The sequence below is a fragment of the Melanaphis sacchari genome, unplaced genomic scaffold, assembly GCF_002803265.2.
Source record: "Melanaphis sacchari strain LSU unplaced genomic scaffold, SCAv2.0 Contig65_pilon_pilon, whole genome shotgun sequence".
Lineage (NCBI taxonomy): Eukaryota > Metazoa > Arthropoda > Insecta > Hemiptera > Aphididae > Melanaphis > Melanaphis sacchari.
In genome coordinates, this window is record NW_020271469.1 from 555,638 (window position 1) to 569,317 (window position 13,680).

General features: G+C 23.0%; 1 protein-coding gene across 2 annotated transcripts in view; it reads right to left on the reverse strand.

The window, feature by feature from the left end:
* The window catches only part of LOC112600549 (dopamine receptor 2), a 126,898-nt gene that overhangs the window by 26,842 nt on the left and 86,376 nt on the right, over nucleotides 1-13,680 (reverse strand). For both annotated transcript variants that reach the window (XM_025347805.1, XM_025347806.1), the window contains exon 3: nucleotides 6,319-6,403. In XM_025347805.1, coding sequence (XP_025203590.1) covers nucleotides 6,319-6,403 — 85 coding nt within the window. The remainder of the gene's footprint in view (nucleotides 1-6,318; nucleotides 6,404-13,680) is intronic.

The window sequence follows — 13,680 nt, forward strand, 5'->3', positions numbered from 1 at the left end:
AGAAAAAAATCTAAAATGTCAAATGTCTATTTACAGCTCAAAATTTTCAAAATATTTTCAACATTTTTACTGTGTATACGTATATTGTCAATATAAACATTTGGTGAATGACAATTTTAAGTATTCACAGTTATTCGTTTATGATTTTGCAAAAAATAAAAACTACTATGTTGTCGTATAAATGTATGAATATAGGAAAAAATATTTCTGTTTTTCCTTAATATTCCTCTACCTAAAGTAGTATATAGATTCAATTTACTATTAGAAATCATTTCATATAAAAAATAGAAGCATTTTTTTATCAAGACAAAGTGTTTTCATAAATTTAAAATAAACGCACATAATTTTAAAATCTTTATCGGTCCTCCAGAATTTAAAATTAAAATCGTTATTTTTCGTATAAATATCCAATAACATAAAAATTAGATATCTAAACTCTTATAAAAAAAATGTAGAGCGATATGTAAGCGTAAAGCTATATACTCGTTTTTTATAAGTGAATAAATTTACATTTTGGTGACATTGGAAATAAACGTTGTTTTAGATGTTAAAACCATTTTTTGTTATTTTGTTTTAATTAAAAACTATTAGGTATAGAAACTTGAAATTATTCCACTATTATTTAAATTATCATTTTTTATATAATATATTATTAAATATATTAACAAATTATATGCATTTAAAATTTTCGAAATTTAATTTTTTCTCTATAATTGTTTACATAATTTTTTAAATTTTATTCTTGGTCTAAAAGCTTTAAAATTCAAATTAAGTTTCCGATAAGTTGTTCTAACAGCCACCTAAAAATGTCAAAAATACATTCTTTTTACTGCTCATCAAGTTGATAACTGATAAAACACACACACACACACACACACACACACACACACACACACGTTCTTGTAGAACCAATACATTTATCGTTCTGCTCAGAATCTAAAATAAAAAAATTTGCCAAAGATATAAAATATTTATTAGATTTTTACTTTATATATTTATTTGTCTGAATTTACAACATAAAATAAGAAACGACTGTCTCTAGGGTGTCAGCAATGGGATTTGAGTAGAACTCGCACTAAAAAAATAGTATTGTAAATACAAATACATGTTTATATCATTATTTCTAAAGAATATATTTTAGAATTATTCTTGAGTTCCACACTCTTATGGTTATTTTATATAATTTTTTACTTGACAATAATGTTTTCTTTCTTTCAATATTATAATAACTGCTTATTTGTTATTGAAATTTATTTTTAGACAGTAGTATTTAACTTAGTCTGTATTATTGTTAAAATTTTATTTTTATTTATATACTAGCAGTTCGTTTCAACTGTTATTATTATTTAGTTTATTTTTAAAAGTTAAGATTTTAAGTAGAAGGTACTATCGACCGTAATCACGTTTAATATGCGAGAATGTTTTGGATTTAGAGATGTAAAATTAACAAATAATTTTAGGAACGGGTGAAATCGATAGACGTTTTCACAGAATTTAGATAAAAAAGAAATAATCATTTACGCATTTTTATAGATAAATTTTTTTTAATAACTAAACTAAGTTATTAGGATTTTAAAGAAACATTTATAAAGTCATAAATAATATTGTTTTCATAGATACCTGTTTGTTTGTAAAAATTATATTACTCAGCTCTTGACTTTCATTAGCAAATAACGATTTATGAATTTTTAAATATGATAGAAATTAATAAACAATTTAATATTTTTATTAATTATGCATTATATAAGCATATTGAAGTAATAAATGGGAAAACATTTAAAAATAGCTTTTAATTTGATTCTTCTGGATTTCTACTTATATTTTTAAGAATTGTGGTTTTAACATAATCACTGTATTTATATAAAATCCTCGATTAGATCCAAGAGGTGACTGTTTCCATACCATACCCTTGAAACCCATGTTTGGTACTCCACTAGATATATTTGGCCTTTTACGTATTATTAATCCGATATTTTGCTTAAGTCCATATATTATAAAGGGATAGATAATATGCGCATACTTATAAAGGATAAATAATTGTTTATAGGTCTTCGATAGGTACATCGCCTGGATCAACCTCTCTCTCCAGTGCGTGGATTTATTGGAGTAATTGATGTAGTGAGGAAACTGTGCGTGACGTATAAAATATACATTTGATAGGTACTGGATAAAACTGCAGTGTGACGTCACTTATCGAAAATTTTACTGTGATGATTATTATTTATTGAAAGTGATATGATCCAATAATGTAATCAAGTGAAACACTGTGGTATGTGCGGTAGTCCGGAATCAAATTTACACCGATGTACCATTTTATATTATGTTATAATGTATAATATAAAGAGTATAATATATTATACATAGGATAATCCATACTTAACGTGTTACCCTCATTTTATCATTATTTTTTTGCAATTTAGTAAAAGAGATTTTCACATAAATATAATATGAACATATTATAGTGTCTACTTTATCATTTTTTTTTCTTATTACTTTTGTTTATAGTGATGAATAGACATTTTAAAAATATACTTCTTTATTATTATCAGTATTTTTAATTTATCTATCACTATAATACAAAATAATAACAATTTAGTACAAAACACTAAGAGCCAAATAAATATATATTTTTATTTTTGAAAATTACACACATTATACTAAACTAGTGTAGTACATTAAATGCATCACATTGTGTATTAGGTACATAAATTTATAAGATTGGTTCATACACTACGAACGCACACGCACTTTTAGTTACTGGAGGTAAACACCTGTATGTTTATTTTGTTCCAAGTGATATACCCTGAAAACGACGACAGACGAGCCTAAGCAGCATTCCTTAATCGGATAATTTTTTTATATTTTTTATTACCACAAGCCACTTTAGTTAGTATAGACGTATAGATTATATAGGTATACTACCTCTATCGAACGAATGTACTTACAAATAACGACGATGACGATAGCTAGAAAATGTCAACATAAACGTTATTTCATACATTTTAAGTATTTTATTGTTACATGATCAAATAAATCATGACAAAGCAATATTTTCATGATATAATGTTATCCCGTCAACACTCACAAATTTTTTATAAAAACTATTTTATGCGAAAAAGAACCATTCAAGCTACAGTATTGTTTAGTACAATGATTTAAAGTGAAATGTGATTAAATGAATGTCATACCTACTAATACTGACTTAAAATTTATCTCTGAATGTTAAGGTAATTCTTTATGGATCTTGTATAGCGTTTTTATCAATTTAAGTTTTTTAACTTCAAATATATAACAATGATATTATAGGTAATATTTTAAATAGTACATACAATAAAAATTACATTTAAATTTTAATGTCTCGAATTATAATAATATAATATTTTCAATAATGTTAATGGTTTAGCAAATTTTATAATTTGTTTGCGGCTAGTTTCTTTATATAAACTAATGTAGTTTTAAATAATTTATAAGTTATGTTTTTATTTAGTGATTTTTAAGTTATAATTTTGTTTTATATTTTTGGCTGATATAAAAAGAATATAATAAATTTAGAGCACAAACGGTGAAAAAAAGCTGCAGATGGTAAATATTACATTGCATCTAAATTTTACCCAAGAGTTATATACTTAGTAGTAACCGTTGGAAATTTACTACTTAACCAACATTTTTGTTACTTTAGAACTAATGTATTTTTGGTTACCTAATAATAATTTTAAATTAGTAATTTATGAAATAAATAAATTATATGTAAAAAATAAATAAAATAATTATATATAAAGTCATTTCCTGACACTCTCGTTATTATTATCAGGTGTGTAGTCAGAAATTTCCAAGGGAAAGTGTTATTAAAAATATCAAACTTATTAGAAAAATTAAAATATACTTTAATCATAAATGCTAATATTTATATTTTATAATGGCCATATTATTTTAATGCAATATATTTGACATAATTCTTCTATTTTTAGCTTGTTGCCTCTACTGCCATTTATCTACGACTATATTTGCCTTTACTGTCTTCTATTCTTGTCTCTAATGAGATTTTGAAGAGGTCTGTCTTCAGTGAAGATTTTTCACTTTGTCTGCTTTTTTCGGTATTGGATGACCCCTGGGCATTTTTCTATTCAGTATCGACAGTATCCTAATAAATACGTTGTTTGCTTTATCTACAGATTTACACACATAACTAACCCATTCTAACGTTTTACTTTTTAAATGCGCACTGACTATTAATTTTCATGATAGATAATACATTTTTTGGCATGTTTATTTTTTATATTCTTTATTCTCAATAAAATAAAGCCATAAATTTGACATAATACTGTTCTTTCAATCATGTTAATTTTGTCCTTAATTTCCTCTAGTTTTTGACTATAAGTCAATACTGAGTTTAAAAAGCCGGAATATATAAATATTCAGATTTAGTTATCTAGAAAATGTTATATGTACATTGTTTTTTTTTACAAACTTTTTATATATTTGTTACCTAAATAACGCGCTTAATTGATAAAATAAAAAGTTACGCAAAATGACAGAATGAAGAAATCTGTCAGTGGAGATATTTAAAATAGTTATAAGTAGTATATATTTATATACCTACCTTCATGACTTTTATAACATAAAATTATGCGAATTAATATATTTTGAGATCGTAAACACTATGTCATTTTATCGTAAGAAATTATGTTTACGTAGGTTTTATAAGAGCTTATGATAATAATATTATGTATATGTCCCGCTTGGGCAATCGAAAATGGTCTGTGGGACGCAGTCGATGGGTCGAACTTCTCGACATCGCTTCGCAGGTAAATAGTGTAGGTTGTACAGAGAATACGTGGTTTGCCGTTGTTTAATGACGAAAATTTGATTGCAGACAACGTACACAGCTGTATTTACCACGTGTTGCGTATTCAACAATAATTATAAAAATGGAATAAAAGGACAAAATAATAGGCAAATATAGATTGCCAGGTGGACTCATAAAAGCAAACTGTGGAAAGTAATCTAAAAATAGGTTGAATATGCTCGTCGGAAATAAATTACTATTATTATAATTATTATCATATGTAGTTATACTTCATAGTTCGATTACCGAACGCTCCTAATAATCTGTTGATGTAAGTAGGCATGTAAAAAACAACCAGTATTCGAGTAAATATTAAAATATATCGTGTTCAAATGATGATGATGTAATAATATTGTTTGCCAAAAATTGATCGAGCAACTCTAGTAGTTGATCTATCTTTTGCTTATAAAGTCAAATGCACTACAGTTATTGAATATTTGAAATTGATATTCTACATTTATATAGGACATATAATAATAGTAAATAGTATCACATTATATTTAACATGTATTGCTTAGGCCTTTAGAATAAATTGGAAAAACGAATATATCTATAAACCTAGTCTTACGTAGAAATCGTAGTACACATCTAATAATATATGATCATAATATAGCAATGATACCATACAATAAAAAGTCACTAGATTAAAATAAAGAAAAATCGGGTGGGTTCATTTTTCTCAAAAAAAAAAAAATATTGTTTTTCTCTATAAAAAGATTATTTTTCATTTTTTTTTCTTCAAAAGCTTTTGGATTAAAATTATGTCAATCCTACAAATATTAAAATTATTAACCAATATTTTAGTCTGCTCTAGTTTTGTAGTGATGCTTACCATCAGATTATGTAGGATCACATTATGCATTTTATGGATTGTAATTCCATTCTAGTGGCGTATCTATGGGTAAACAAAGACATTTTTAGGCAAACATAAAAAGTAAAATAATTGCTTGTCTGTTTAATATATATTATTAAAACAGATATTCTATTTGTCTTAAAACTCCTGATAAATATAAAAATATAAATGTTGATAACACATAGGTAATTTTTAATTTATATAATATGACTTAAAATATTAATTATAGGAAAATGAAGAATAATATCTTATTATAAAAGGAAATTAGCTAGGGATGAAAAATATATATTTTTTTTCAAGAAAAAAATGTAGACAAAGTAATTGCTTAGATTAAGATTTTAGTAAAAATAAATTACTGGTAAACTGTTTATTTTAATTTTTAATAATCTAATAAGTTATACATTTTCATAATATTAGCACAAAAAAATATTTAAAATTTTACAAAAGCTTTCTAAAAATATTTAAATTAGTTGATTATGTTTTGAAATTATTGGTTTAAGTGTTAAAATGATTCAAATTTAGTCTAGTCTAATTAGTTTTTTATATAAAATACTTTTTTTTACAATTTCTAAATAGGTTAGTATTAATTATATTTTTATATTATCAATATAATACTCACTTGACTAGATCTGTAGCGTAGCGGTCTTCGATATTTTCTTCGAACCTTTCTAGGACAACATACACACAAAATTCGACCATATGCCCTAGAAAAATGAATATTTAGTTAACTTAGTTTATTCAATATTAATTATCATTATTTATAAATATAAAATAGGTATAAGTTAGCTGTTCAACTCTAAATACATGAATGTTGATTAAATTCGTTATCGATAGGTACTAATGGCATAACTATTATAGTAATTATGAATTATTTTTGAATGATTATATATATATAATGTATTTTATGTGGTTTTAGATTTTGAATGGAGTGATAAATGTATTGATTTTACAATAATATATATTTTTAATTTTTAATTGTATTTTGAACCTGGCGTCACTTTAGAATCAATAGAAATGATTGGACTTAATTTAATAATTTTCCGGTAATAAAGTGAATCTAGTTAGTATTTTGAGTAGAAAAGAGGTGGTCAGAAAAAAAAAATATAATAAAAATTCTAAGTACTTTTTTAATTAATTAGGAAAAACAGAAAAAAATCATCGTCGAAATCGATAAAATTTACAAACAATTTTGTTGTTTTGGCCAATAACCTTAGTTTTTAAGGCTTTATTATAATAATAAAAACGAAACATTGTAGTTAAATATGCATAGCTTGTTTAATATTTACACTTTAAGCCTAACAATTTTTATATAAGGTTCCATTTAAAAAGTTTGCTTATATAAATTATAATATGAGTTGAGTGAAATACCAAGAATATTTTTATAAGCATCTGAAGTTTAAATTTGAACCATAATGGATATAGCATTTAAATATAAAATAATACATGGTTTATAATACAGACTGCAGATCGACTACCTATGATCAATATCATTTTTTTGCAATATGCAATAGCTGATAATTGAATTCAAATTTAAAACATTCATTATATTGACTACGTTCATTTTATATCTTTTGTGCAGAACTACAATAGAATGTAACCTACATGCTAGTATTTTTTTTCCATAGTGTAACACAAACTATAATAATAAAAAAAATAAATATGCTTATATTAAAAACATTTTTTGACTAAATCTACAGTTTGTTATTTACTTAAAGCTATTCTTCTAACCTTTCTCCAGTATTTTTAATTATTTTTGTTAATTGCTTAGAAAATAATTTATTATAACTTAATATTTTCTGATTATATAGTTTATTTTTTCATTTTTTCTCATATTGCGTCATCTAAAATTAAGACAAAATGTTTAAAAACATTATAAGTATTCAAGAGAATAGTTACAAAAATTATTTACTCGCTGAAATAATGAAATATTTCTAAGGAATAATAAAATGATATCAAGAAAAAAAATGAATAGGTATCACAATTAACTTCTATAAGCCAATAATAATTATAGTATAATATCATATAATATTTTGAAAATAATTAAATATTAACATAAACGGTTATAATTATTTAAAGAATATGTATAAGTATTTAAAATAATATAATAATAAAATTTCATACTCAATAGTATCTTATATCATTTATTAACCTTGTATTTAAATATATAATTAATCTATACAGATTTTATTTAAAAATATGAGACTTTGACTTCTACAGATCTTATATTTTTTTTATTTAAGCATAAAATATGATTAAGTTTTGTTTTTTAGTATATTTTGAACATTTATTTGAGCAACTAATTAATACAAAAGTAATATTTTACACTTATCATATAAATATAATAATAAAAATATTTTAAAGTTATATTTATGTTTCAGAGTATTTATTAAAATTATATTGTAAAATTCACGCCGAAGTACCTTCGCTAGTCGGTTCTTCCATAAAGTCACTCAAGCTACTGCATATAAAGAAAATCTTCCATTATGCTTATTGTACATTTTTTTTTGTATAGATTGTATAAATTCTAGATTAAGAATATAGAAAAAAAATAAATTGTACAATTGCTGCTTTATTTAAAATTTTTATAATGTTTATAATGTTTATAATTCATAATTATTATTTTTTAATTTAATTATGTTGAATTATTTATTCGCGTACTTGTAACACTTGTGTAAAAGACTTAACTAAAATTAAGTATTTATAATATGTCTTATAAAAGGAGATATATTATTACTGAAATTATTATTTTTAAATTTAATAATGTCTATTATATTTTATAACAAAGAGAACTAAATATTTTGTTTTGATTCAAAGATTATTATTTGTACTATATAATATTAGTTTCAAAATTTATAATTTCGGAATATTAAAATTTTACTGGTTTGCTGTATATTTTAAAAACTATAATTTTGTTTAAGAGATGACTCGAATTTCCTGTCTCTTATTTTAGAACACAATGCCATTTTTCACCAGATACCATCCATTATCAGTTTTTCAACGTCGATGACAGTGATGGACTTTGAGATATTATTTAGGCTGCTAGTACTCAAAGTAGGTGGATAATCCCATACTCAGTCATTTACACTACTCTCTCGTTTCCTAAATGATTGTTCTCTAAACGTTAGTAGACTTTCAGAGTTTTTTGTTCCGAGGTATTATAATGAATTAAAGTAACCAAATTAACCCTCGCTAACTCCCTATCTTTATTTTTTCACTACAAAAGAATATCATTACATCCAATTCATAACATTATGAATGAGATAAAATAAATTAGATGAAATCAAAAAATATATTATAATTAAAAAAATAAAATATATTCAACCATAAAATTAACATAAAAGATTCATATAAGTAGGTAGTTAAAATTATGAGATTTTAATTAAATTTTTTTAATAATAACATTTGGGTACTAAATAAAAATATATAAAATATTGGTATCTATATAAATTTAAATTTAATTTAAAGTTATTTTTGAATAAATATTTTTGTTTTTATAGTTGATAACTTACCACTTACGTGTAAATAAAATATACTTTGAATAAAATACTTGTGTTTATATATATTGATGCAAACACTTATAGTTATTTATAAGAATTTAAGCAAATACTTAAATGTATACCCATAATAATACTTAAATAATAAACTTATATGTATATAATTTTCCAGGTCTATACAAATATTAAAATATAGTTTATTATTTATTTTTAAATGTATGCTTTTTTTTGAATTGCTTTGGTTAATATTTTTATGGATGAAAATCTAAAAAAGTCATACAAAGTACATTTAAAATACATTTTCCTAAATTAATATCTTTCAAATCCATTATGGATATACTATAGCTATCCTAATAATATTTTTTAGAGTTACAGCTAGTGTTCTACTAGGAACCTAACCTACTCTTTCTTCAGTTAAATTTTATACCACAGGCTTATCGATCATGCTTATTAGCATATGCATAATTATTTAGGCTATGAAGTAATAATATCAACTAGCGCTGACTATTTTATAGTTTTTAGTTTCTACCAATGTACAAAAACATATTTTTTTAACAGATAATTGGATTAAAAAGTGTTAGTTAAAATCAAATCAAATAAATTTACACTGAATTTACTTTTTAATAAGCAAAATGTCCACCTATAACTCTCAATGAAACCCAAATCATATCATTTTTGATTTGTAGTCTTTTAGTTTTGATTTGGTTTGCTCATGTGAGTCAGCAATCGTTTATGACTGTAAAATATTTCGGATTTATATACGATTACTGACTTACATGAGCAAACCAAATCAAAACTAAAATACTTCAAATAAATTTATAGGTACATAAGTTAACACACTAATAAATAACAATAAAATAATTATTTTAAATATTAAACTACTCATGCACAAGTCCCTTCTTAAATTAAAATAAAGCTATATGGCTTTTAATTATGAGTTTTTATTTAAGGTATACAATTTAAAAAAATACAGTTTCAATTTCAAATGAATAGGTACCATTAGAAATATTACTGATTCCCTGCCAGTCTCTTTATTTCTTATTATCTTATCGAATTATTCACCCACCACAATAATTTTCATTTAAAAGTATTCTGGAAGAATCAAAACATTTCTATAAGACACTCCAAAAGAAAAAAATTATAGGATGTGTCACCATTAGATGACATCCTCTAATAAGTAATTCACCAACTTATTTAATTATCACATATTTTTATTGTGCTTTAATGTAAAAATTTTTACATATTTTTAAAAATAAAAAAATAAATTATTTTTATGCTATATAGAAATTTATTTTAATAACTTATAAAATTGCAAATCTTATTATAGTAATAACAACAACAACAATAATATGATTGTGCAGTTTTAAATTTTGATTTGGAATAAATATATAAATTAATTTACTTCAACTTAAATTTAATATATATGAACGGCAGTTAAATTACTTATAGAATTCTATAAAAAAATTAAATGTGGTACCAAGTGTTTCTTTTTTTTTGCTATTGTCTTCAGTTTGTGAGTTTTAATTTAATACCTACCTTAGTCAATAAATAATAATAAAAAATAATAATAATCAAGGAAGTTATAAATGTTGATTGTAATATACATTGAATAATGCTATTAATATTTCTTTGTTAATTTTAATAGTTTGTTAATCTACTTTATATTTTGTTGAGTTAAGTCATCGATGGTCATAAAAAAATTCATTTTTTCCATATTAAATAAAGTATGGAGATGAATAATATAGATTAAATCGAATTAAATCAATTTATTAATTTTAAAATGCATTTACTAGTTTAAGTTATTATTTCTATCAGATTGAATTCGAAAACCGAATAATTCACGTTTAGATACATTTATCAACAGAATTATTATATTCTCTCCCACATTGTATGCAGTAGTAATTTTGAACTTTAAATGTAGCTAGTTATATTATGCTGATAAACGTAAATATTTATGTATTTTATAATACATATCTCTTTATATATATATATATATATTTAATACATATATGTATAATATTATATTGTGTTACGTATAACAACTTGTGGTCTTCACATAGTATGTTATATCTATAAATCATGATCCATGATCTTCATTGATTAATATCATTTTAAGACTATTTTTAAATTCATTAAACAAATAAAATCACTAATATAACACAATTTTAAAAGAAGAGAAAACAAATTTAATGTAATTTTTATTGATAAATCATTGATTTTTTATTGAAATGTTAAAGAAATACATTTAATGAAAATCCACATACATGTACTTATCATTTGAAAGTACATTTTATTTGGAATAAAATGGAGATAGCAAGGAGATTTACGAAGGTGATTCAATATCTTATTCAAAATATACGGAAAGCGCTGATGAGACTTTTAACATGTTTATAAGAGACAACTAAAAACGAATTATTTTATGTGTAAATTCTATTTCTTAAAATAAGGAAAAACAATTTGTTTTGCTTACAATATTTTTCATCATAGAATTTAATTCAATAAAATAGACAGATATATGAATATACATCATATTAAATTGGTCAATGAATCCATGAATATATATTGTTATAAACTTTTGAACGAATCATAAGCTCTAACAATATTTGTGTATTGTTGTAAATATATTTACTCTATCAAATAAAATGGATAATACCAATATAGTAAGTTGTAATTTAATCTAGCTAAGATATTATGGAATCAAACTTATTATCAAAACTTCGAACATCAGTAAGAGTCTAATATCATTATTACAAACATATTTTTAAAATGATGAATCTCAGCAAAAACCTCTTCTGAATTTTATTAAATTTCATTATTTCGGTAAAAAAAAAAAAAAAAAAAAACAGAAGAAAAATAGTAAGGAAGTAGACAATCACTCTGCTGTGGAAGTGTAGAGGGTTTCCGTCATTATTGAGATCTAGTAGGTCACTGTAATGGACACATTACATTTAAATTCAATAATAATATGTCATAAAAATTACGAGAAAACACAGTATGTTAACCTTTATTATAAAGTTTATTTTATAATAGATTTATATTGCTATTATATTTATTGAAATTTATTATATATATAATATATGTATATTAATCTTTAAAAAATTGGCAACTTAGCCATTAATATAAAGTACATATTTTATAAGTATAACATGTTTATACGCAAATCAGATTATTTAGAAAAATTGAAAATCTCTGATTGGTAAATTTATTTTAAATATTAACAAAATAATTAAAATTATTTATACTATTCGAATCATTATTTCTTTGAATTATTAATAATACATTATGCCAATAGATCATAAAAATTAAGTTTAAAAACAATCATCGGCTTTACCACTATTCCACGTTGAGCTTGTTCTTAATCAAAATAGTCAAAAAATCTTCAAAATTAATACGTTGCTTTACTCTAATGTGTTTATCGAAAAACCACAAGCAAAAAAAAAAAAATAAATAACCTATCCCAATGTTGTTCATATCAAGCATATGGTCATACGTGAAACAACTGCAGTCAAAAACTAAGGTGCGTCAAATGTGATTAAAATCATTTTACTAAAAAATGTAGCAAAGATCATAGCTTCTAGGATAGATGTGAATTATGCTCTGGTGCACATACAACATCATATGAAGGTTATACAATAATTAAAAAAAACTGATAAAATGCATAAAAACAAAAAAAGTTAAACTTCTAATTAAATATGTCATCTAACGTTACTTATCGAATACGTCCATTTTCGGTTAATTATATGCCCGAATAATAGCCACTCAACTCCACCCAATATTTCCGATTTAATGTTTAGAACTCTGAATGAATTCAAAACCCTCCAATTTCTCTATTTACCGTTTTTTTTTTTTTTTTAATAAAATTATTGCAAAACCCTCTTAATAGTCACCATTTTCAATATCAAAAATCTTTTTTTCTACAAATATCATTATCTATTGTTAATTTCCTCGTAATACTGTGTTTATAATAACTGTAATCTATTTTAATTGCTCTGCTAATGTTAGTATATTAGTTATATTATATTATTATGTTATATGTTATTAATCTTGTACGAATATTTATTTGTGTAATAATTTTATAAATAAATAAAAAAGAAGCGAGGTCATTTATAATTGTAATAAATAAAAGTAATATAATTAGTTAAATTGTCATCTTCTACTTTTGAGTTATATATACTTTAGTCGTTCAAAAGTTGAATTTTCATAATTTTCCTATTTATACTTTAAACTGGTGTCAAGATATATGATTAAAATATTAGTAGTTACGTAAAGAAAATAATTTTAAGTTATAACTATAGTATTTGATACAGATTATTTTATCTTTTTATTCCTAAAAATGCCAAAAAAAGAAATCATATTTGGAAATCCAGTGTTTTATTCACACATTTAATCACATTAAAAAAATGTTTTTTCTAAAATTGTTTTTTATGTTTTTAATGATTTAAAATATTAGATAATGATATTGTCAGATTATTAGTTTTAAATTTTTT